This window comes from Rhincodon typus, chromosome 9, assembly GCF_021869965.1.
Source record: "Rhincodon typus isolate 14 chromosome 9, sRhiTyp1.1, whole genome shotgun sequence".
In the NCBI taxonomy this organism is placed as follows: domain Eukaryota; kingdom Metazoa; phylum Chordata; class Chondrichthyes; order Orectolobiformes; family Rhincodontidae; genus Rhincodon; species Rhincodon typus.
Window position 1 is genome coordinate 70,154,952 of NC_063340.1, and position 26,292 is coordinate 70,181,243.

Below are 26,292 nucleotides of genomic sequence, written 5' to 3' on the forward strand. Positions count from 1 at the left end.
TCTGAAACGTCAGCTTTCCTGCTCCTCTGATGCAGCCTGGCCTGCTGTGTTCATCCAGCTATACACCTTGTTATCTCTTTTTATTAGGCTGTGTTAGAGATAATTTTGACTGATAATGGAGTAAAATGATATGGGAGTACACTGGAAAGTAGAGACCACAATAAGATCACTAATGATCACATCAAACAGTTGATATCCTACTCCTGCTCCTAATTTGGATGCTTCTATTCACAAGCCAAGTATCTTCAACCATGAAGACACAGTTGTAGAAGTTGATTCTGTCCCAGATGTATATCCATTTCGGGTTTCTCCTCTGACTAATATTCAGACTAATTTTTATATTTCTATTTAGCAGCACTGATTTCAGTTTTAAGAGCTCAAACTAACCAAGCATAATGTGGAGGTGCTGGTGTTGGACTGGGGTGGACAAGGTCAGAAATCACACGACACCAGGTTATAGTCCAACGGGTTTATTTGAAAACACAAGCTTTCGAAGCATCACTCCTTCTTCAGGTGTTAGAGTATCAAACCATGTTTCCTCCCACAGCTGGAATATTTTTAATAGTGCTAGTCCTGGCTCAGTAACAAGGCTTCTGTCTCTTGTCAGAGAATCACAGGTTTTTGCCTCACAACAGACTTAAATGACTCACCCAGACTGATATTCCTGCAAGACTGCTACGCTGTCAGGTTTTTAGCGTTTGGATGAGCCAATTAAATCAAGGCCCAATCTGAATGAAAAGGATTCCCAAATGTTTTTTTCCCAAGAAATGTAGGCTGTCATTGCCAACATCTATCTGACAAACACCACCAACATTAGATTATCTGGTCATTTATCTGATTGTGGTTTGTGTAAATGCTGAGTGCAAATAAGCTGCTATGTTTCTTTGATTAAAGGAGAGACCACACTTCAAAAGCCTTTCACTGGTGGGAAAGCATTTTGAGATGTCCTGAGGTTGTGAGATTGAAGTTCTTTTAACAGCCTTACTCTCCAGTGAGGTACAAGCAACATGTTAACTTAATGGATCTGGTTGTCCTTAATGGATTTTATATTTCTGTGACTGGAACTATATTTAGTGCATGTGATCAGTACAGCAGTTTTGAGCAATGCCATTGATATTATCAGGAAACAGGAAGGATAGGAAGCAGGGTAAATGTTGTTCATCAAATGAGGACCATTAAAAGGTCATGGATTTTTGTGAAACTGTGGCTATTTTGAAATGTTAAAAGTCAAAATTTGGAATGATGTAATTTCTTTTGCAATTTCAGAATTATTGTTAAGCCTGAATGAAATTAAAGATTTGATCAGTGCTTAGAGAAGGTTAACAGCATGAAGTGAGTGGAGTAATACTTGTTTTCTTTTATTGCCAAAACACAAAATTCACAGAATAATGTTCTTTCTTCTCACAGAAACCCATAATTGCTCCACTAGGTTTATGCATATGGACAATAAATGTTAACAGTTTGCACTAGTCCAGTGTTCAGCCTCGCATGTCTCAAGTTCCAAGAAGCTTTCAATGATATTATTGCATTAAAGTCATCCAGAATAATTGCAAAGATTCAATAGCTTACCTACATTAGGGATGGAATTTAATGGATTGCCATTGAAAACAGCTTGCAGGCAATTTTGTATGGCTTGATGGGATTAGGCCCCAGTCAGGTATTATCTTTGTACTGCCAGGGTTCTGGTTCCTCTGAGAGGTATTTTCCCTTTGAAATCCTGGTGTGGTTGGTTCTCCCACCCTGAGGAGCTACCAGCCAGTCAGAGGTTGGTGGCTATCCCATATTAGCAGTGCCACCAACAGTGGTGTCCGCTGCTGGTACATATATTGCATTGTAACCTAAAACAAGGATTTGATGATGGAGCAGGAGAAGAAAGGTGAGTGGGACTGGTCACCTGGGGCTACAGAGGGCAGAATGCCTTGAGGAGAGGTGGAGGTTCAATTTGAGTTTGAGTTTGATGAGTTTGATTTATTGTTGTCACATGTACTGAGATAGAAAGGAAAGGAAGGCGGACCTTACTCCAGGTCAATTGCTTCTTGCTGCTGAGTGCCTGTGTGGCTGCAAAGAGAGCTCCACCTACCAGACTCCAGGCCTAAGCATCAGAGGTTTTCTGCTGGTTGTCCCACTGGGCCCCTCAGGCTGCTGGTTGAGTATCAGTAGTGGAGGAGTGAGGCTTTATTATTAGTTGCCCTTATTGGTTACCCTCTCAATTGTCCTCCAGGCAGGAAGGCTATCTATTCTATATGTTGTGTCAGACTCTGGAGCAACCTTGTGATGATGTCATGGAGCTGCTCCTCACTGGGCATAAAGAGCACAGTGAAGGTCGACTGAAGAAATAAGGGTTCAAGAGCTGATATTATCTACTACTGTGAAATTCAGAATCATTATGTGAAAGTAGATGGCGAGAATATTTTTAAAGAGGCTTTTCTCCCATCTCTGCAAACCTTTGGTTGCTTAGAGGAACAAAACGGGGGGAGAGGATGCAGGTATTCTGTAGGATTACCAGGAAGCTTTGGAGTATCACGTGCACTAGCTCTTAAACTCCCAGCCAAGCTGATCATTCGCGCGCTTAACCAAAAATCAGTGTACAGCCGCATAGGTTGTTATGAAGATAGATATATTTCAGCACCTCGTTCATGATGACATGTATCCAATTTCCAGGGCTAATACTCGTATGAAGGGTAAACATCACCACAGGCTGGATGGTCCAAACAACCTGGATTCATATAGTAATTTCTTTCTAATCATCTTTGGACAAAATAAGGACAGGCATTTAACAAAACACAAAATTCATGGTATGTGGGCATCGCTGGGGCTGATCCCTAAATGTCCTTGAGAAGGTGGTGATGAGACACCTTCTTAAATTGGTCTCCATGATGTAGGTACTGTTGAGGAGGGAGTTTCACGTTTTTTGACCTGGTGACAGTGAACAAATGGAAATATATTTCTAAATTAAGATGACATATGACTTGGAGGGATCCTTGCAGATGGTGTTTCCATTTACTGCCATGATTCCTCTAGTGCAGTAATAGTCATGGATTAGGAAAAAGCTGGCAGAGACACTTTGGCTAGTGCTGCAGTGCACCTTCATATAAACTGCAGGTGCTGTGCACTGGGTAGTGGAGGTAATTGATGCATAAGGTGGTTGGAGAGGTATCAACCAAGCAGGCTGCTTTTTGCCTCGATAGTGTTAAACCTCTTGAGTTTTGGAGCTGCACCCATCCTGGCAATTGGGGAGCAATTCATCACTCTCCTGCCTCGTGCTTTGTGGACTGCTTTTGAGAGATCAGGAGGTGGATTACTCAGTGCAATTCTTAGCCTCTTACCTGGTCTTATAGTCACTAGTCTGTGACGTGTCTCTGAGATTGTGGAATTCAATCCTGCAGCACCAGTGTTTAATGATTTTATTTTTAAAAAATGACATTGATTATTCAGTCACAGTAAATCACTGTCCATGATGTTATTTTTTGCATGGAATTAGGTAATCTCTATTCAAAAACAGCAAATCCTTGAATCATTGCAAAACAGTGAATTATGAACGTTTGAAAAATATATGTTGAAATGTAAATGTGAATTGATGATTGATTTATTCCCATGTTTTGGAATTTTGATTTTTTTTAGTTGGCTGGCATTTAATGCCATGCATATTTAAAATTTTTTTTTTGAATGAAGTGATTGATAAAACATTTCCATACAAATTCTTTATGATAGTGAAGTGTTCTAATACCAAGCGATAAAGATAAAGGAAATGCGAGCAGAAGTAGACGATGCATCTCTTCAAGCTTTCTCTACCATTCAATATGATCATGACTGATCTAGTGCCTCAACTCCATTTTCCTGCTCACTTCCACACTGGTTTGCTGAGAAACCAAAAAAAATCAAACTATGTCAGCCTTAAATAAACTCAACAGTGGGGCATCCATAATCTTCTGACATGGACAATACCAAAGATTCACAATGCACTGACTGACGAAACTTCAGTTCTTATCAGTCCTAAACAATTAACTCACTTATCCTCTGTGTTTTAGATTCCTCAGTTGGGAGAAATAACCTCTCAGTATCTATCTTGAGAAGTCCCTTCAGAACTTGTATGTTTCAATTATATCATCTCTCACTCGTCTAACTCTAGGGAATATAAATCCAATTATTTCGCCCTTCATCGTAGGCCAGCCCTTTCATCTCAGGAGGCAATCCAGCAAATCATTGCCGTATTGTCTCCAAGGCAAGTACATCCTCCTCAGGCATGACCATAAGACCACAAGATATAGAAGCAGAATTAGGCCAGTTGGTCCCTTGAGTCTGCTCCACCATTTGATATTTTTCTCCACCCCATTCTCCTGCCTTCTTTCTGTAACCTTCAAACCCTTTACCAATCAAGAACGTATCTATTTCTGTCTTAAATACACACAAGTGAGTTGACTTCCACGGCCTTCTGTGGTATTAAGTTCCATTGATTAACCACCCTCTGGCTGAAGAAATTCCTCCTCATTTCATTTCCAAATGGTTATCCCTTCACTCTGAGGCTGTGCCCTCAGGTCCTAGTCTCTCCAACTAATGGAAACATCTTCTCCGTATCCACTTTTTCTAGGCCTCTCAGTATCCTGTAAATTTCAATCAGATCCCCCCTCATCCTTCTAAACTCCATCTAGTACAGACTCAGAGTCTTCAACCGTCCTCATATGACAAGCCCTGAATCCCGGAATCATACTTGTAAACCTCCTCTGGAACTCCTCCAATACCAGCACAGCCTTACTTGGATCTGGGGTTCAAAACTACTCATAATATTCCGAATGCAGTCTGACTACAGCCTTATACAGCCTCAGCAGTACATTTCTGCTCTTGTATTCTAGCCCACTTGCAATGAATGCTAACATTGGATTTGCCTTCCTAACTGCCAAGTGAACGTGCATGTCAACCTTAAGAGAATACTGAACTTGGACTCCTAAGTCCATTTGTGCTTCAGATTTTATAGAATCATAAACCATTAAATCTCTACTGTGCAGAAGGAAGCCATTTGGCCCAATGAGTCTGCACCGATCCTCCGAAGAACATCCCACCCAATCCCTGTAAACCTGTCCATTTTATTCTTACCATGGATAATTCACCTAGCCTGCAAATCCCTGGACACTATGGGACAATTTACCATGAGCAATCCCCAACCTACACATCTTTGGACTGTGGGAGGAAAACGGAGCACCTGAAGAAAACCTACGCAGACACAGGGAGAACATGCAAACTCCACACAGAGAGTCACTCAAGGCTGGAATTGTACCTGGGTCCCTAACCACAGTGCTGCTATGCCACCCTAAGCCTTTCCCCATTTCTGAAGCCTATCTCCATTTAGAAAATGGTCTACGCCTGTATTCCTCCTACCAAAGTGCATAACCTCACATTTTCCCACATTGTATTCCATCCGCAACTTCTGTGCCCACTCTCCCAGTTTGTTTCCAAGTTCTTCTGCAGCCTCCCTGCTTCCTCAACATTATGTGTCCCTCTACCTATCTTTGTGTCTTTTTCAAACTGAGCAACAATACTCTCAGTCCCTTTGCCCAGATTGTTTATGTATGATGTGAATAATTGTAGTCCCAACACTGACCCCTGTGGAACTCCATTAGTTGCCAGGTGCCATCCTGAAAAAGATCCCTCCATCTCCATGCTCTACCTTTTGCCGATCAGCCAATCCTGCATCCATTCCAGTACCTTGACCCTAACACTGCGGAGCTAGTTCTCATTTAGAAGCTTCCTGAGCAGCACCTTGTCAAAGGCCTTCCAAATAGATCATGTCCACTTGTCTCTCTTTGTCTAACTTGTTTGTTATCTCCTCATAGAATTCTAATAGATTTGTCAGGCATGATCTCCCCTCGATGAAGCTGTGCTGACTTAGCCCTGTTTTATCAAGCACTTCCAAGCACTCCACAATCTCATCCTTAATAATGGACTGTAAAAATCTTACTAATGACAGAGGTCAGGTTCACCGGCCTATAATTTCCTATCTTCTGCCTCCCTTCCTTCTTAAACAGGCATGCTTTACGTTCACCATTTTCCAGTCCTCCAGGACACTCCCTGATTCCAGTGACTCTTGAAAGATCGCCACCAATGCCTCCACAATCTTCTCAGCTGTTTCCTTCTGAATCCTGGAATGGTAGACTATCTGGTCCAGTGATGTATCCATTTTCAGACCTTTCAGCTTTCCAGCAACTTATCCTTAGTGATGGCCACTATATTCACCTTTGCCCCATCTCTTTAAAAGTTCTGGTATACTACTGGTGTCTTCCTCTGCCATTTCTTTGTCGCCCATTATTACTTCTCCAGCCTCAGTTTCCAGTGGTCCAATGTCCACTCTTGCTTTTCTGTCACTTATTTATATCTAAAAAGAACTCTTGCAACTTTTTTCTAAATTACTTGTTAGCTTACCCTCATTCTTTTTCATAGCTTTCCATGCAACCCACTGCACCCCCCGACACACACACACAAACACACACACACACTACATAGTTTAAAGCCTTATTAACAGTGCTAATTTGCCAGGACTCTGGTCCCCCAGTGTGATTGTCCCCCCGATAGAAACAAGATAGCACCAACACTAGGCAACTCCTTGCAGGCTCCCTACAGCAGACCTAACTCTAATATTCCTTATTACTATTCTACACTTTTAAACTTAAATTCTATGTCTGTTCCTTACTCTGTCTGAGTTTTTTTCACCCTATGATTCATATGTCCTTGCTTACTATGATCTGCCTGTACTGCTTGCAAACAGAGCTTTTTATTATAATTAGGTACATGTGACAATAAACCAAATCAATCAAGCAATCAATCAATTCAAGTTGAACCTATCCTATTGGAACAGCTCCCTCCTTCACCAGTACTGGTGCCAAAGTTCCATGAGTTCGAAACCATTTCTCCCACACCAATCTTTGAGGCACACATTTACCGCTTTAATCTTGTTGATCCTGCGCCAATTAGCTCAGGTAGTGATCCAGAGTTTATTGCCTTTATGCTTTTTAATTTAGCCCCCCTGGCTGCTCATACTCCCTCGCAGAACATTTTTGCTCTCTCTACCTATATCATTGGTACCTATGTGGATCACAACAGCTGGATCTTTCCCATTCCACTCCAAGTTCCTTTGTAGCCCAGATGAGATATCAAGAAGCCAGATACCAGGCAAGCAGCACAGCCTTTGGGACTTTTGGTCCTGACCACAAAGAACAGTGTCTATTCCCCTGAATATCCTATCCCTGATTTCAGCTACATTTCTCTTTTCTATCACCTCTTGAATGGAGACCAAAATAGTGCACAGTACTTTAGATGTCGTCTCACCAAAACCCTATATAATTATAGAAAGACTACCTTGTCCTTAAACTCGAGTCCCTTGCAATAAAGGCTACATTCCAACTTGCTTTTATGTGTCATACATAACTTAATTGTTGCACACACGACATACACGAATCAGATGGTTTTGGGTTTAAGATTTGTAGCAATTGACATTCTCATACAACTAACGGATTGTTCAAGGTGAGACATTAAATCAAAGGAAATATTAAATCAAGGCTTTGTCTGTCCTTTCAGATCCCATTGCACTCTTTAAAAGAAGAGTAGGGAGTTTATCCCACTATCTTAATTAATGCTTGTCCCTCAATAGACATCTTAAAACACAGATTATCTGGTCATTATTGCATTCTTATTTGCACAAATAAATGAATTAGAAACAGGATACTCCACCACTCATGTTTGCTCTGCTATTCAATGCAGTCACAGGTTAAGGGTTGCTTAGCTCAATTGGATGGCTAGTTTGTGATGTGCAACGGTGCCAAACAGCCTGGGTTCAATTCCAGCACCAACTGACGTTACCTTTCCCCCTTGCCTGAGGTGTGGTGACCCTCAGGTTACACCACCAATAGTTCTCTCTCTCTGTCTAATGACAGAGTGGGACTATGATGACTTAACCTTTACCTTGATCTGAGTGCAACCTCAACACCACATTCACACCTAACCCCTATAACTATTCACTCTCTTGCTCATAATGAATCTATCTACCTCTGCCTCAAAATAGTCAATGCTCTGCTTCCACAAAATGACTGCTATATTTCCTACATTACAAGTGCATACTTTGCAAAACAGTACAGATGCACTTTAAGACTGGGGAAAAAACATCATTAGATCAAAACAATTCTTTCTTTTTGTTGCTTGCTGTACTTTCTCGTTACCTTTCTGACTGGAATTTTCTTTCCAGGTCGCGAAGCTAAAGTTGGGGCCAGTTCTGGGATTTCCAGACACGTCTGTCCTAAATCGGCCAAACCAGTTAATGCAAGGGGAATGTGCTTTGTTGTCCAATGAGGAAAATAAGTAAAGGGTTAAAGGGATATGCTCCAACACTGACACATCAGCAATCCCATTGGCTGAGCTGGCTGCTGGCGATTGGCGATGGAGAGCGCGAGCATGCTTCACAAGTGTCTGCAGCTAGGGCCTGGTGGCCCTGCTGTTGGTGAAGGATCCTTCATGTTAAGGTGTGTCCCAGATGGGCACTGCTGGCACCTTGTGGTACTTGCAACCTCCACCAGGATATGGTACTGGGAAAGAAGTTATTTGAGGTAGATAGTGCCACCAATGCTCCTTTGTTTTTGTTTTGAGTAATTAGTAGTAGAGGATACACTAACTTTGAGCAGATATTTTTTGATCAACCTATTCAGAGATGTTATGACGTAGGTAGGGACAGTACCACAGCATCACAACAGCCCTACTACTTTAAAATATCTGGAGAATAGGCACTGTTCTTGGATCTTTACAATTATTCTTAATTTAACCTGTTTTTCTAATCAATATGTTCAGAGATATTATTACACACCTCTAGAACAGATGGAGCTTGAACCGAGGCCTCCTGGCTCAGGAGTGGAGATACTACCATTGTGCCACAAAAGCCCTTGCCACACTGTTTTTAGATAACAAGGAGGCTTAATTGCCATAAATTAGCAACCTGCTACTTGTCAACTGGAAGTCAATCTGAACTTGATCTGACCTCTCCAAAAATGATTTGTGATCAAGATCCTGGCACTGAATTCATATGACAGTTATGAAATTTTTGGTGCATCTACCTTCAATTGTGACTCCAACCTACTTCTAAGTGCCCTTTGTACAAATAAAAGGAAAATCATTCTGCACATCAACAATTAAAAATTCCAATTCTTTTAGAACACATTCTGTCTTTCCATTCTTATTACCAAAGTGAATAAGCTCACACTTTAGCTTAAACTCAGTTTGCTTGCCTGTTCTCCACTTGCATAAACTGTCTGTATGTTTTTAGCCTCTTTGTATTCTCCTGACAGCTTACATTCCTACATAGCTTAGTATGTTAATCCAACAAACACAAGTTATAAATTGGTAAGAAATAAATAAGAAAGAAAACAAAGAATAACAGTTTTTGCATTGAGAAGTTTGAGTTTGTGGAGTAAGTAAGTTATCAGCATAAGCTATCGAAACAAATGGTATAAATGGATACAAGAGGCTATTTAAAAGTAAAGGCATTGAAGGATGTGCCAAGAAGGTGGGGCAATGAATTTCGTCTATAGGAAAGGTGTGTACTTGCTGCGTCTAATGGCCTTCTTTCCCTGATTCAATTAGAATCTCAATAATTACACAACCTTTTCTAATGCTGCTTTGTGGTCACCTGATATCAAAACTATGATCTTATTTCAATTCTCCCAAGCTTCCAGCAACTAATCACTCATCATCTGCATTACACTGTGGCTAGTTGCAATTAGCAACACTGTAATGTGGTGAAAACAGCGCTGAAAAATCAGCAGGTTCTCTAATTTATGTCCAGGTCACCTGGTTCAGGGTTCATTGTTCTAATTTGTCATCTCAATGGTCCACTGCAATCATTCACAGAATGAAAGACAGAGCTGAGTTTATACCGAGGCCATTGACTAAGAGCTGATTAGTTACATAGATTACACATTACTTTAAGTCATCTTAAGTAACATCTACAAATTGTATTTGAGACAATAAAACATAAATATTATGCTGTGGTAGTTTTAGTTAAATTACCTGTGATTTCCAGTGTTAATGGCATATCAAAGATAATATCTGAAGAGTAGTTTGTAGAGAGACTGTTTGTGACATTCTAAATTGGATGTGAATTGGTGAAATGGGATACAACACCAATGTGTCAGCAATCTACTTGAAGTAATTATAAGGAGATCAATAAAGCTAAAGGCTGAAGGATTTGAGGCTTCATAAATTAAGGAACTTTACAGTGTGATTGCTTTGCAAGGTCATGTTATCCCCACAATATAAGAACATTTCAGCAAGTCCTTTGATAACAAGTGAAACACTTCTTCAATTGAGCCTAAGGCCCATGTAAACAAAAGTTAGAGGGGCTTGCATTAAAGGGAGCGAAAAAAGGCAAACAAATTTGTCCCCCTTCAAATTCTAACTTTTGATAAAAAGTGAATCTATGGGGACATTGAGTAGGGACAGGATTACGTACAAAGGTAGTGCCTTTCATTGTTTGTTCATGAAAAACGATTACTTGAGTAATGTTGTGACTTGTGGTAAATGCCTGTGAAACCTAAGGCAAACACAAATTTAGAGAAAATGAAAATCCAAGCCTTCTACTCTTTGTGGCTGATTTCATTCAGAAGCAACATCTTAGTGGAATTGATTCAGGTGCATTGAGTTAAAGTCAAGAATATTCCAGTTGTTGGAATAACTATAAAGAGAAAAACAGAATCCAGTTTTATACTTGTGATTAAATTATAATTTTTACTCTTAATTGGGTGACATGCATGGGCCAATATGGGAGAAAGTCAAAATATAAACAAGGATACCCCTGTCTTTGTTTAATGCTTGTCTTTTTCTATAAAAACGAAAAAAAATTATATACTTGATTTCTTTTGTTTTCTTAAAGGGATGGCTGCCGAGAGGTCCTGGTGTTTCAGGTTTATGAGCGCATTGTAGCATTCAAGTCGTCAATATAAATTCCCTTCTGAAATATATGGTATAGGACAATGGTAACAAAATTTGCAATTGATACAAAAATAGAACACCAAAAGAAGCTGTTTAAGGATCTAACTCACCGGCAGCACCCGACCTCCCATTCACACCCAGAACAGAGGAATCCGTTTCTAGCATCTCTTCTGGGAAACCGGCATCTTTACTCAGATAGGCTTTGCCACCTCCACCCGCTGCTATCAGCAGTGGTATTGGTTCTCCATTATCCATCTGTTAAGGATGCAAGCACAATACAAGCACAATTAAATGAGGCAATTTACAAAACAGGAGACCATTCAGCTTATCATGTGTGTGCCAGCCTAAAATGAGTTTTACAGCCTAATTCTACTTTTCAGTTCTTGGCTTGTAGCTCAGTAGATTATGGAACATATCGAAGAATCTTGCTAAATGCGGTGAGGGTTTCTGCCTCTACTGCTCTTTCCCACAGTTGTCCCAGACCCGCATCACCCTCTGGATGTGAGTAATTGTCCTCAAAACTCCTATAATCTTTCAGTTAAGTTTATCAAAACCATAATTTGAATAATTCATAATTTTGAACAGAATCTCTGGTTCCATTCTAGTAAATCTTCCCTGCACTCTCTCTAAGGCTTTGCCTCCTTCCTGAAGTGTGGTTCCCACAATGAAAAACAATACTCTGACTAAGTCCTGTCAGGTTCTTTTAGGGATCTTGGCATAACTTCTTTTTATATTCTATGTTTTGCTTTTATACGCATGGCCAGAGCAGAGGTAGAAATGGGGTCAGGGAATCTGAAATCTTTCAGAGTTTGAGAACAATAAGATCACCTCTCCCTTCCCAAGTTTGCAACAATTTCACATGGTCTATTCGTGGCCAGGAAGACATTGGGTTGTGACTCTGCAAAGACGTCCACTGATATTGGGAAAACCATTGTAAAACCTAAAGGAAATTTGAATTTTCTCCATCTCCACCACACCCAGCCCACTTGCACCTCCACACAGTTCTCACACTATGTCAAGATTTGCAAATCCCTATCCCAGCCACCCATGACCTTCTGAATTGAAAATATGGAGGAATTGGTATTGGAAATCGTCTCATATTTTGCAAACTGCAAAATGGCTTGACCCATTATTAAGATGGCGGTGCTGGCAAGGTAGGAAGTGTTCGGGCTGCATGCCCATACGCTCCTGCTCACCTGGCTGGCCACATTCTTCTTTGTTCTTTTGTTTTGTTTCTCTCAAACTTCATCTTTTCTGTGGCTGCGAAGGGGGAAGGTGAGGATCTGCGGCAGCATCAGCAATGTGGTGGATCCAGATTTCTGCTCTTCATGGCCAGAGTGGCCACGGCTTTATCTAAGATGTCATCACTGGTGGGGTCTGGTCCATTCCTGCTGGTGGTGGTGCGGCGGGTTCAGCGATGGATATAGCAGTGGCAGCATGGTGGTTCTGGTTCGTTCCTCGTCACTATGGCAACAATGTGGCAGTTTTGAGCGGTGACTGAAGTGGCAATGGCTTCAGCGTTGACAGCTTGGTGGGTCCAGTCTGTCCCTCCTTGCTACTGCGACAATGCAGTGGCCTCAATGTCGACTTTGGCGGTGGCAGTGTGGTTGGTCCAGTCCAGAACACCTTGCAGGGGTGGCTTCGGTGGTGGCATCCTGTAGCCGCACCATAAACCCAGATTGCCATAAGAGAGAACAAAAAATGAACTTTGTCCTAACTTTGTCTGAATTATTTCTTCTAATAACTTCTGTAATTAAAAGGTATCAAGTTGTGGTGACTTATACACATCTCACTGCATTTTCATAAATACAACTGACAATAAATTGCTATTCTAATCTACTCTGTTCACATTTTACTGGTCCCATGTCTCAATTAATTAAGCAACGATCCCATAATTCTCAGCAGACTTCATAACTTTGGTGCGACCTGCAAAGATCTGTGTACATTTCAGGCCTCTGTTCTCACATTCCTTTTAAAATTGTACCATTTAGCTCACACTCATCCAAGGTACAGAGGCAGAGTAGGCGGCGTCTGGGCTGTTGAGCCTGGGCCTCGGCCATTCCGTCTGCTTTTTTTCCTGCTTATCTTGTTTTTTTCCTTTTTTTTCTTTTTCTCATATTTAATTTTAAACCTTCTGGAGAGAGTTCAGCCATGGAGGCAGCAGTGGCAACAGAGTATGGTACAGGGACCCAGCATGAGCCTGCATGGCGGTCAGTGGCCAAATGGCAGTTGGCGGAGTAGCGGCTGGTGAGCCTGGGCAGAACTTAGACAAGTTTTAGTGAAAAACATGCCTGGCTCAGGGGAGATTAAGTCCAGCGTGGAGCATCTGTAAGCTCATGGCTTAGAGAAAGACTACTCAATGTTTAACTTCAAACTTTATTTCTGCATTCTTTTCTACTTTATACTAAGACGAACTACGGTGATGAACTTTTTAACTTTTTATTTAACTTTGTAGCTAAGAGTTTGTACCTAAGGTGGCGCTGTGAATTACAACATTGCATACTTTTCACTGTACTCCTGTGCCCCTGCACCTGAATACATGTGGCAATAAAATCTAAATCTAAATCTACTGTCTTCCCTCATTCTTTTATCAAAATATCTCACCGTTGGTCCTAGCAACTTGCATATTACTTCCCATTTTCCATTCTATGTTCCCCCACACTCCTCATGATTTTGCTACATTTCGAACTTCTGTGTCATATACAAATTTTGAAATTGTGCCTTGTTTAATAGAGTCTTAGTCATTAATGTACATCAAAAAAAGTGGCCTAATACCATTGCAGAGAAATGTTAATGTATAGCTCGAACAAGTCTGAAAAATAATTATTCACCACTCATTCTGTTTTCTGTCCATAGCCAATTCTGTACCCTTCCCTGCACTGACTTTTTAAATAATTTTAATGATACTAGTTTCGGTCTGGTTTTTGCATTTATAACCGACGGATTTTTCTGCGTGTCTGAAGTTTTTGTTAATTTGTAAGTAAGAACAATTTTGAAGCTTGGCTGTAGGGTGAATGCATTTGTACACTAAAGGACTTCTGTTCACTTCAGATTGTTTTGAGCAAGCATGATAAATAATTGGGGCTCAAAGGTTTCTTGGAGAATTTGGAATCTGTTTTTTTAAGGTGAGGGGAAATATCCATGATCAGAGACTTTTAGTTTTGTTTTTACATTTGGGTAGTGTATTAGTCCCTGTGAAGATCTTGGAACAGGATGGTTGTTCAGAGCAGTGCTTTTGAGAAGAAAAGGACATACTGGGTCAGGTCCTTGGAGTGAAGACTTAGTGTTGGTTCAGATTGGACGAAGACCTGGAAGTTCAATGAAGCTGAAGTGTAGGATAGTTCCATGAAGAAGCAATTGCAGTTTCAGTTTAACAACTGAAGCCCCAAGTGACTTAAACCAACCAAGCTGTTAAATACAGGGATACCATTGGAAGTATTTTACGAATGGCGTTTTTGGGAACTTTACCTGGAGTAGTGTTTTGGGAAATATATTTAAACTATTTTATTTCTTTGCAATTTATAAAGAAGTATTTTGGGATTAATAGGATTATACTTCTTCTGTGTGTTTAAAACCTTTGAGTTTGTGTTATAAATAGATAATTCAGATTATTCTTTTTATTGGTATAAACATCTGCTTTATTGTTAAAACAAAATCTGCAGCATTTCATGCTTACGTTTCAGCAAGAGATCACTTCATTAAAATCATAGCTAATAAAAGTATTATTTATCAAATTGAGTTCCTTTCTGGGATCTGACTTGTCTGTTATAACATTAGCTGGGGTCATCATAATACATTATTGACTTGGATGACAGAAGTGAATGTACTATTGCCAAGTTTGAGGAGGACACAAACGTAAGTGGGAAGGCAACTGGTGAAGATGACACAAAGAAACTGCAGAGGGATATAGGCAAGTTAAGTCAGTAGTCAAAAACATGGCAGATGAAATATAATGCGGAAGAACTTGAGGTTGTGCACCTTAGCAGGAAGAATAGAAGAGGTGAATATTATTTAAGTGGAGAAAGACTGTAGAAAGCTGCAGCATGGAGAGATTTGGGGTCCTCATGCATGAATCACATGTTTAGTGGGTGATAAGGAAGGCAAACAGGATGGGGCCTTTATTTCAACATGAATGGAGTATAACCATGGAGTGGTCTTGCTAAAACTGTATAAGGCAGACTACAGCTGGAATACTGTGGACAATTTTTGGTCCCTTATCTAAGGAAAGACAAATTGGCTTTGAAGGCAGTTTGGTGAAGTTCACTGGATTGAATCTGGATATAGAAGAGGGTGGTTTGAGTGTGGAATGAACTTCCTGAGGAAGTGGTGGATGTGTGTACAATTACAACATTTAAAAGACATTTGGATAAGTACATGAATAAGAAAGGTTTGGAGGGATATGGGCCTGGAGCAGGCAAATGGGACTAGTTTAGTTTGGGATTATGTTTAGCATGGACTGGTTGGTCTGAAGGATCTGTTTCCAGGCTCTATGACTCTATGATTGTAAGAGGTTCAGTAAGTTGGTCTTGTACTCATTGGATCTTAGAAGAATTAGATGGGACTTTACTGAAACATACAAGATTCTTAGAGAACTTGAGACAATCATTGCTTTTGGAGGAGTGCTGGACCAGAGAGCATAATCTCAGAGTAAGGGGTCACCCATTAAAACCTGTTAAAGATGATGAGGAGTTCCTTCTCTCAGAAGATGGTGGATCCGCTGTGTTCTTTATGGTAGACAACTATCAAGGCTGAGTGTTAAAAATATTCAATGTGAGATAGACAGGTTTTTCTTCAGTAAGGGGATCAAGGGTTTTGAGGAAAGGCAGGAAAATGGAACTGAGGATCATCATTAAGTTGCAGAGAAGACTAGATTAACCGGTTGGCCGATTTGTGCTCCTACATCTTATGGTGTATGGTCTTACCCACCTCATAATGTGGGGGTGCCGGTGTTGGATTTGGGTGGACAAAGTCAGAAATCTTAGGACATCAGGTTATAGTCTTAATCAATTAAAACCTTCTAACTGATTAAAGATTTAACAGCATCTTAGGTTTGTTTAATACATCCTCATCAATGGTGTAAACCTTCGATCTTTTACTTACAAATTCTGTGTCTGATACTACCTCTCTCACTAACAGCTGACGAAGGACTGAGGCTCCGAAACCTTGTGATTTCAAATAAACCTGTTGGACTATAACCTGGTGTTGTGTGATTTCTGACTTTACCCAGTTCAAGCAAGGAAGGATCTCATTGTTACAGTCCTTGTGTCATTATATTGCATAATTCGATACCAGTGGCAGAAGTTGTTTTTGGAGTATACGGGAAGTAGGAGTGATCAGTAACACTAAACCCAAGAGAATATCACTTGAAGATCTGAAAGCTGCAATAGCTTCATTTAAATCACTTGTAATAACACTTCTTATCAGGAAGAACGGTTTAGGCTTTTCTAACGAGCCTCAGCAGTAAAGTCAGCAGTAAAGTGCCATAGTTCTGACAATATGGATCTGTGCCAGGCATTCTAATTCTCTAGCACTTGCCCTACTCTTACACACTAGCTTTTATGATTCTCCTGTTTCCTGATTAAGACAACTGGAATTACATAGTTTAGTGCAAATGTAGAGTCAAACATGTTCTCTGTCTGAGAAGAAAGGAAACATTTGTCACTATTCTCTAATATTTACAGAACCCTCCATGAAATAGAACGTGGCATTAAAAATAACATATCATTTAAGGCTGTTTGATAACTGGGATTTTGAACTTGCATGTATACGTAAAGTGCAGTAATATACAAAGGTAGTACCGAAGCTAGAAAACGGGTTTGGGCTGGATTGCTACTGTCACTGGCACAGACATAACGGACTGAATGGTCTCTTTCCAAGCTGTAGTTTCTGCGATTCTGTGATTCTTGCTCATTTTGATAAATGTATAAGGTTAATTGATAAGATGGTCGATGCCTTTTTTACAAGAAAGAATCAAGCCATCATAAATACACACCTTGAAGATAAACGTGGCTCCTCCACCTCCTCCTCCACCTCCTGCCCACTCGGTGACATTGCCATTTGCTTTTAACTCCTCCTCAATCACGTTATTCTCTCCCAAGCAAACACTCTGGATGGTGGGATTTATCTTCAAAATAAAACAATGAAAGATACAATACAAATTATACACGGTGCCTGCATCATCTGGGTTATTGAAATAAACCTAACAGTAATAATTAGTTTCACAGAATATGACAAAATTAAAAATCCAATTTGATATTCCGGTTTGACCATGGTATGATCAATAAAGCAAATTAGCAAGCATCAACTAACATACATCTTGGCCTCAGTCATTGACATCTTTAGAAAATTGTACTCAGGGTATACACTAGTCTTTTGTTCTTAAAACTCTAAACTGGAAGCTCATTGTACCAATATCAGTTTGGTTTCACCTCAATATCACAAAGTGAACTTTAGCTTGGATTTAATTACTGTTAAAGATTTATTTATTTTCACATATGAGTTAAGTGTAGGAGGTTGAGAGGTGACCTTGTAGACGTTCATAAAATCATGAGGGGTGTAGAGAGGTGTCTTTTTAATTCATATGTGAAAATAAATAAATCTTTAACAGTAATTAAATCCAAGCTAGACACACACAGACCAACAGATTCAAGAATGGTTCTTCTCTGCTTTTATTAGACTTCTGAACGGACCTTTCAAATTTCAAATGTAATGTTGACCTCGCTCTTTATGCACCTTCTCTGCATCCGTAATATTGTAACTTTCACTGTGTTCTATTGCCCTTATGCACTTTGTATGGTATGATATGCCTGTATTGCATGCAAAACAAATCTTTTCCGTGTATTTAGATACATGTGACAATAATAAATCAAATCAAATCAATAAAGCTGGAATGTTACATGATAAATAAACAGCATATACAGTATGCTTACAAAAAGATGGGAGGGTGGGCAGTGTACATAGCTGCATTACTGAGGAGGATGCAAAGGATCCAGAACATCAGAGCTCAACATGCTCTAACAGGGACTGATACATCACAAGTTTATGTTAATTTAAAAAAAACTCATTTATATTCTGAAAAAAACTGAGAAGAATTTGAACAATTTGGACATGTAAAATGTTACCATGTGATTTCTTATAGACTGACATCCACGGTTTAATGTGTTCTGTAAGCTACCCTTCATTTTACTGGAAATCAAGTGACTTGAGAAATAGCTAAGCAAACCTTTCAAGTAGATAAGAGATGGGATTTATTTCTTAATTATTGAAAAACGTGGTTTTGAGAGGTATAGGTGTCCCTACGCCAATGATTGATTAAGAACTCTCTCCAGAATTAAAGTTCTGTTCCACAGACCCAGCTATCAGAAGATGACATCTTTGAAACTGTGAGATCCTCTCCTGAAATCCTGTTTCTTAAGTTCCTGTTAGATTTTCAAAACAGCAGTATTTCTGTCTACCTGGCAAAGCCCTATGTAGTGGGCCATGTCCAATTCTCAGAAACTCAAATTCAAGTTGGGTGGAATCAGAAATGGTCATCTATCACTAATTGTCAACAGATTCAGCTTTATCAACTGAAAATTCTACAGATGTGACAAATCATCACATTTTATCCTTTGACCTGATGGGATTGTTTTCTTTCGTTTGCACGTTGCCATTTATTTAAAAAAATTCTGCAGAGATTTGTCTTTTGTGTTGTGTGAGCATATCTGTATGTGGGATTAAGGTAATATACTTCTAATTCTGGATTCTAGCTTGGGTGTTGATCAGAGTTTGACACTTGTTTTAAGAATGATCTTGTTCATAATAAGTAGATTATTTTGAGTTCATTAAAGAAACCCATTTCTTTTATCTTTTATAGTGGTACTAAGGAGAAGCAATTGGCCATTTTAGTAATTGAATCAACATATTTACACAAATGGTGTAACCAGTGGCATATTTGGGCTTGATTATCCAAATTTACACAAATGGTGTAACCAGTGGCATATTTGGGCTTGATTATCCACAAATTCCTGCCTTCACAACGCAGAAAATATGTGAATTGTGCTGTTAAGATGCAGAAGTAAAGGGCATTAAGTAATTCATTAATTAATTAGAACACTTAGAAAAAGGGACTGCTGAACCACAGAGCTGGTACAAAGACAGCAGACATTTGTATTGCTGCATCTTGTCAATAAATCCATTATCAAAAAAAAAGGTGTTGGTGACTGATTTCATGCTTAACTGGATTGGGATAGTTTATAACTCTATAAATATATAAAAAAAGCAATGGTGCTATATTGATTGCAAAGCGAAAGGAATATTTTAAAACAAAACGGATGAAGAAATCAGTGAGAAATGGAAAAAAACAGTGGAGTGGTGTTTTCTGTATCAAATGAACTGAAATCACACAATGATAATGAATGGAAAGGAAGGAAAAAACATTGGCCTGTCCAGCTTCTAACCTCAGCTGTGTTACTTGCAAGGTATTTTCTAACCAAACTGTTCAGAGGCATTATTACACACTACTGCAGCAGGTGGGACTTGAACCCAGGTCTCCTGGCTCAGAGGTAGGGATACTCCAGTATACACAGCAGCTTGCATGATATTTTCTACTTTATTTTGCTTAGCCTATTTTTCTAGTTAACCTGTTCAGAGATGTTATTATACACCTCTGGAGTAGGTGGGACTTGAACTCAGGTCTCATGGCTCAGAGGTAGGGACACTACCAGTATACACAACAGCCTGCATGATATTTTGTAGTGGAAGCTGCAAATGCAGAAAACCTGTTGCTTCTCTCTAGGGAAAAAAGATTTACCTTAGACTAATATTGTTCACCTTGAGATACTTGGACACAGGATCAGGCCCAAATTGAAAGTAAGCGTCAAGGGAGATTACATAGATCGGCAAGTATAAATTGATTGATGTGAATTAGGCTTTAAAAGATTGTATGTTTATAGGTTGGAAGAAAAGCTTGGGGGTGCTATTTAAGGAGCTCCATATCTTTGAAGAGCTAACAAGGATATTAATGTTAGGAAGAGAGAAATCATGCAAGATTTAGAAATAACTGACTATCCATTGTATGGTACACTGCACTTGCCCGTGCCTTGAGGGACAGCACTGGAGTTGGAATAATTGGTCTTCTGCATTGTTCAGTGATTGCACATACCTTGGCAAAACGAAGAAATGGTATAGTGAGAAAGAAAGACTTAAGCCGAGGTCTTAAATCATCAAAAAAAGAACACAAATATACATACATTAATCCCAGGAGTATAAAATGAAAAGGAGCTGAGATCACTGATTTGCTGAAGCACCAAATCTAAAATAGAATGCTAACCTGAACAAGGGGGTCATAAAAATGCAGCAATACCTCAATTCCAAAAGTCAGCCGAGGGAGTTTGGTGCAGACAGGGGAATCATCGAAATGTTTTATTCATTAGCACTTAAAAACTGTCATTACCTAAAGCATCACTGAGCTGCAGGGGAGTCAGATCAACAAAGGTAAAAACAGATAGATTAAGAGTGCTGAGCTCAGCAGATCCTCCTGGTGACGTTCCAAGGTGCTTCATATAAGAAAATACTGGGATAAAGAAACACAGGTCGAAATCAGCAACAGGATTTCTTCAATCTTTGGTTTCAAAGTTCTGATTATTCAGATAAGTTTCCTTTCATAGCACCTTCCAAATTTGCAAAGACTGCATCATGATGGGTAAAGGCGGGCATATACGGTATGTGGCTCCCAGTTCTCCTCCAAACCACGCAGTTTCCTGACTTGAAACTATATTATTGCCCCTTCATGGTCATTGGGTCAATATCCTTCTCAACTAAACCCCAAGGACTGCAATGGTTTAAGAAGGGCTCATCATGACCTTCTCAAGGGTAGTAAATACTTCCCTATCCAACAATGCCCACATCCTATAATGAATAAAACAAAAATCCAGGCATTTGAGTTAACACAAAATAACTTTTTACTCATGGCCCATTTGCTAAAGCAGCTCTGAACACTCCACTTTAGATTTATGGGATACACACTTGCAACCAGTACTTCCAAATGTATAAACTGTAGGAATTTATACAGAGATAGTTACCTTGGAATTTATACAGCACACTTTTGGAAAGACAAACACACACACACACACACACACACATGGGCACATGAACACATGCATTCACAGAGACACACAAATGTGGACACGGACACACATGCACGCAAACACACACACTCGAGAGACAATGGTGGCAAATTCTGAATTCTCCCTTTATGAAGCCTCCTACAAATGTTGATGAACATGGTTTCAGAGAAGAGTGAGAGGGCAAAGGCAGTTGCTGCAGGCTAGTTATCTATCTGACTGTTCAAACTCAATAGTTTTACTATAGTCACAGACTGGGTCATGTGACCTCTCTCTGAAAATATTGTATGCTGAGTGACTTTGGTTCAAAAAGATCCTTTTTCTTTGCAAATGTAACATTTTCCATACTGTACATAGTCTCTTTCACTTTGCGAAGTGTTCAGTCAAAAAAAACAAAGATATAGATCTATTTCCTGATAATCTAAATGTATATGTCAGAAAACACACAATTATAGGAATGGCCTAAAACAATTGAAGACCAAGGCCAGAATGTATACGATTATAAGAGGGTATGCACAGAGATAGGTGGATGGAACTATAGGCACACCACCATACCCTGAACCATTTCCCGCAGTGGGAAAGAAGGTGCCACCTTTGCATGGCACAGTCAATTAGGTAAGTCAAAGGCTAATGAATGCCAATCATCAAAAAAGAACTAGATTTTTCCAGATGATCTGTGGATCCCTATCATATTGGGAACTAGGCCATCTACTGCGATCTGTCTCCCATTGGTCTGCCCTCCAGGAAAGTGGCGCTCTCCACTTGCCCGCCCACAGCTGCCATCATAAGTGCCTGGTTACAGAGAACCCCATCCATGATGGTGGTCTAGCAGCTGTGGCAATTCTTTTAAAAGAAAATTATGAATGTTGCTGAGTGAGTGACACCCCCTCTCTCCTTTACTTGCAAAAGCAGGCTGCAGTTCCTTGCAAACTTGACTGCCTTCTATTCATCCTCTAGCTTTGAGATTCTGTCTGTTGTGCATAACTCGATGATAAGAGTGCTCTGTGGCTATTACCTGAACAATTCAAGATGCTGAATGTTCCTTACACAGTGCACAGCCAGGACCATTCTTTGAATCTGGCACTGAAGCAATAGCACAAAACCATAACCCAAAGTGTTGATCCAAGGTGTTGTGTTTAGAACAAAAGGTAGAGAGAGGACAGAGTTGAATCCTGCATTTTTCAATACTGTACGAGTACAAAATTGCGTAGGACAAGAGACGTAGGGAGTAGCAAATCCATTCAGGATAACCGAAAAAGGGAATTGCAATGTAAGTAGTTCTTAGGTTCTATTATGAGCACCAATCCCTAAATTGACAGATATTGAAAGCTAACACATTGGTTTATGAGGAAACACTGAAATGTAGGTACATATTTATAACACTTGTGTGAAAACTACATCAATTTCAAATTCATTCAATTGATTATAATATTATCACCCTCAGCTTTTCCTATAAATGATCTGTTTGTACATAAGCAGTTGAGAGGTCTTATGAATATTGCTTTATAGAACAAAATACACACTGTAAACTGATATGGATAGCAATGCATTCACTGAGGTTCTTTAAGAATGATGAAATGTGAGCTTTGGAAATTTCTTTCCAGAAGCCTACAGTTTATACACTTCAGTAATGAATCATAAAAATGATTACCATTACCACGGATTGAAATGTTAAGATTGAACAGTGAGCTTCTTAACCCTTAGAAGGAATAAACTGGTTACCAATATGTTGACTAGTAACTGACGCATAAAGCATTAAGAAATGCCACTTTAATGTTGTACGCTTCATTATAATAGAGGTTCTGACCGGAAGGCATGCGACAACAACCTGTATTCTGATTATCGCTCTATCGCACTTTACTTTTCTGAGACATGATTGGATTTACTGCTTCCCCACACTGATGCTGTTGAGACCAGGAACTTGGTGCCGAAGTGGGGGTTCCTGGTAATAGTAGGCCTGGGCCTGGACTCTTGGCTATAGTGGTGCCTGGAGATTTCTGGTGTATTCTGTCCTGGTTTTATTTTTAATGAAGAAAGATTGAGACAGAGGTTCCAAACAGACTGCTCAAAGCCAAGAAAGTAAACAGCTTGCGAGGCCATGGGTTTTTTTTTTGAAGTTGGAACAATAGAATGGGTGTGGTCAAGCTCCCACAGAACCAGGAATTTTAGTTTTCACTTTCTGCAGTTGTTGGGGTCTTCAAGCTGGATGTGAAAGCTCTTATTCCCCTTTCTGTTACAGTTAAAAGTTGGGGCTCCCTTCCTGTTGCTCGAATTGCATGTGAGACAATCTATTTTACTGAATTTGTCTTTGTCAAGGGTGTGTTTATGGGATGTTACTATACTGGAACAGTTAATTAGTAGTTGTTAGCATATATATGATTTTGTTAGGCATTTTGATTGAATTACAGTTAAGCCCAGTTCTTTTATTTTTATTTTGCCTGCATTTTAACTGTAGAGTAAAAATAAGGCGTGTTTTTCTTAACTTCAAGTAGTTTGACAAATCAGGTTGCAACTGAAATGCAATGCCTTACACTTACCTCTAAAATGAGAAAAGTTAGGGTCTAGGCCATCTTCTGAATATATTTTCAGGAGGTTTGGTTTGGTCCTTAACAAATTGGGGCTCTTGTCAGGATCAAAATCTCTAATTCCAGGTTGGGGTTATGATTATTGGACTCAAAGGCAGTGGCTGGTGAGTGTGGTGTCTTTTATTTTGGGTGGTTTAAGTACGCTGTGCTTTGTGTAGTAACAGCTCTTTCAGTCACTGAGAGTTTCCTGGGGGTGGGAGAAGTCACTTCGGGAGTTTTACAAAGAGTGAGCAAAGCAAAGCTTTTGGAATTGGCAGACAAACTGGAGTTGGGGTTGCTTTTGTCTGTGTGAGAAGAGGAGGTCATTTTAGCAAATAGCTAGACATTTACAATTGCCGGAAATGCCATCAGAATCTTTGGGAATGGCAAATGAAGAAGCTTGAAAATGAAACGGGAATGAAACAGTTTGCATGACGATTGAAAGCAGAAGAAAAGCAGAAATAGAGAATAAGCCCAAGCAGGGATTTTGAACTTTGGAGTTTGGAAAACTCAAAGTCGACTTAAAATGACTTGAAGTGAAAGGTAGGAGTAGTCATGAGGACATTGATGGAAAACAATCCCATCATAGCCAAAGGCCTGTTGGGGATCTGTTTAAATATATCCTAGCATTGCCTAAGTTCAACGATAAGGATGCAGAAGCCTTTTCCATTTCATTTGAGAAAGTGGCTAAACAAATGAAATGGCCAGTGACCATGTGGAAATTGTTCATCCAAACAACGTTGGTAGGTAGAGCTAGTGAGGTATTTGCATCACTATCAGAGGAGGTATCTGGGGAGTATGAGGAGGTGAGAAAAGCCATTTTAAGTGCATATGAACTTGTGCCAGAAGCCTACAGACAATGTTTTAGGAATCTGAGGTGGGAACCTGGTCAAACGTACATTGAGTTTGAAAGGATCAAACAAAGTAATTTTGAGAGATGAATAAGGGCATTGGAAATATGTCAAACATATGACACTCTTAGAGAAATGATTATTTTGGTGGAGTTCAAAAATTCACTTCCTGAAGTGAGAACTCCTAGTTGTGAGAATTAGTGAGAACTCATGCAGAAGAGTATAGAGTTAAAACTGTAAGATTAGTAGCGGAAATGGCCAATGATTATAAATTGGCTCATAAATTGAAGTTTAGCTTCCTCAATCTGTGAGGGATGGAAATTGGGGTAAAGAGGAATCCTCTGGTGGTAAGGGAAAAAGAGATCTCAATGAAGACAGTAAAGATAGTTTACTGCAGGGTAAAAAGGAATCCCATGAAGGGGAAAGAGAAATGAAAAGCTCAGCTGTCTTCACTGTAACAAGTGAAGCCATATGAAATCACTATGCTGGTGGCTTAGAAAAAGCACTGGGAAGACGGATGTGGGAAAGCAGGATAAGCCAGTGAGTTTTGTTGAAGTGGTAATGGAAATCCTAGTGGAAGCAAAAAAGCTGCATTAGAATGTGCAACCTGGTCAGGGATTGGTGGAAAAGTAAGTGCCAGATCTCTTTAAAGAATTTACTTGTGGGGGTAGGGTTTACCCATGCATGGCAGGAGGAGTAGGTCAAGAAACTTAAATTTTAACAGATACAGGAGCAAGTCAATCTTTGATAGTTAGAGATGAGATGATAGGTAATTCAGAAAAGCTATTGCAGAAGAAGTAGTAATAATTGAAATTCATGATGAGAACAGCAGTGTTCCATTATATAAGGTGAGGTTGGAGGGTACGGTGAAAAGTGGTGAAGTGGTGGTAGGCATAATAGAGAAATTCTCGGTTCTGGAAGTACCGTTTATCCTTGGGAATGTTATAATAGGATCACAGGTGGGAGTGATACCTACTGTTGTTGAAAAGCCAGTGGAAAATCAGGCAACTGATATGTTACAGGAAGTATATCCTGGAATTTTTCCTGACTGTGTGGCAATAAGATCACAAAGCCACAGGTTGAAACAGGAGGAGAAATCAAGGAATAAAGATAAGGGAAGTTGAAATTCAATTATCAGAAACTATGTTTGGTCAAATGGTTGAGAATAAAAGAACACATAGATGACAAAGTGGATAATTTTAGTTGAGGGAGATTAGTTGAATTACAACAAAAAGATGAAAGACTAAAGCAGTTATATCAAAACATGTACACTGAAGAAGAATCTGAGTGTATCGCAGAATGTTACTATCTTAAAAATGATGTCTTGATGAGGAAATGGACACCATTACCTATTCAGGTGGATGCAAAATGGACAGAAATTCGTCAAGTTGTATTACTAGTGGGTGACAGAAAGGAGGTGTTGCGGGTAGCACAAGTATTACTAGTAGGAGATCATTTGGGAGTAGGGAAAACTCAAAACAAAATACAAAAACATTTTTACTGGCCTGGACTGCATAAAGATGTGCCAGACAGGACATGTGTCAGATAATTGGAAAACTTCAGGCAGTGATAAAACAAGTACCTTTAATACCCATTCCTGCATTTGAAGAACCTTTTACAAGAGTCTTACTTGTTTGCGCAGGACCCCAATCTAAAATAAAAAGTGGGAACAGAATTTGTTGACTATAATGAATGTGTCTACTAGATTTCCAGAGGCCATTCCATTATGCAGTATCATGTCTAAAAGGATTGTAGAAGAGTTACTCAGTCTTTTTGCTAGACATGCAATACCCACTGAAATATAATAGGATC

The 26,292-nt window shown here is 39.6% G+C and overlaps 1 protein-coding gene across 1 annotated transcript in view; it reads right to left on the reverse strand.

The window, feature by feature from the left end:
* LOC109938368 (ALK tyrosine kinase receptor-like) overlaps nucleotides 1-26,292 on the reverse strand; it is a 532,290-nt gene that overhangs the window by 102,538 nt on the left and 403,460 nt on the right. The window contains exons 11-12 of the mRNA XM_048601345.1: nucleotides 16,955-17,086; nucleotides 11,073-11,217 (exon numbers count right to left, since the gene is read on the reverse strand). Coding sequence (XP_048457302.1) covers nucleotides 11,073-11,217; nucleotides 16,955-17,086 — 277 coding nt within the window. The remainder of the gene's footprint in view (nucleotides 1-11,072; nucleotides 11,218-16,954; nucleotides 17,087-26,292) is intronic.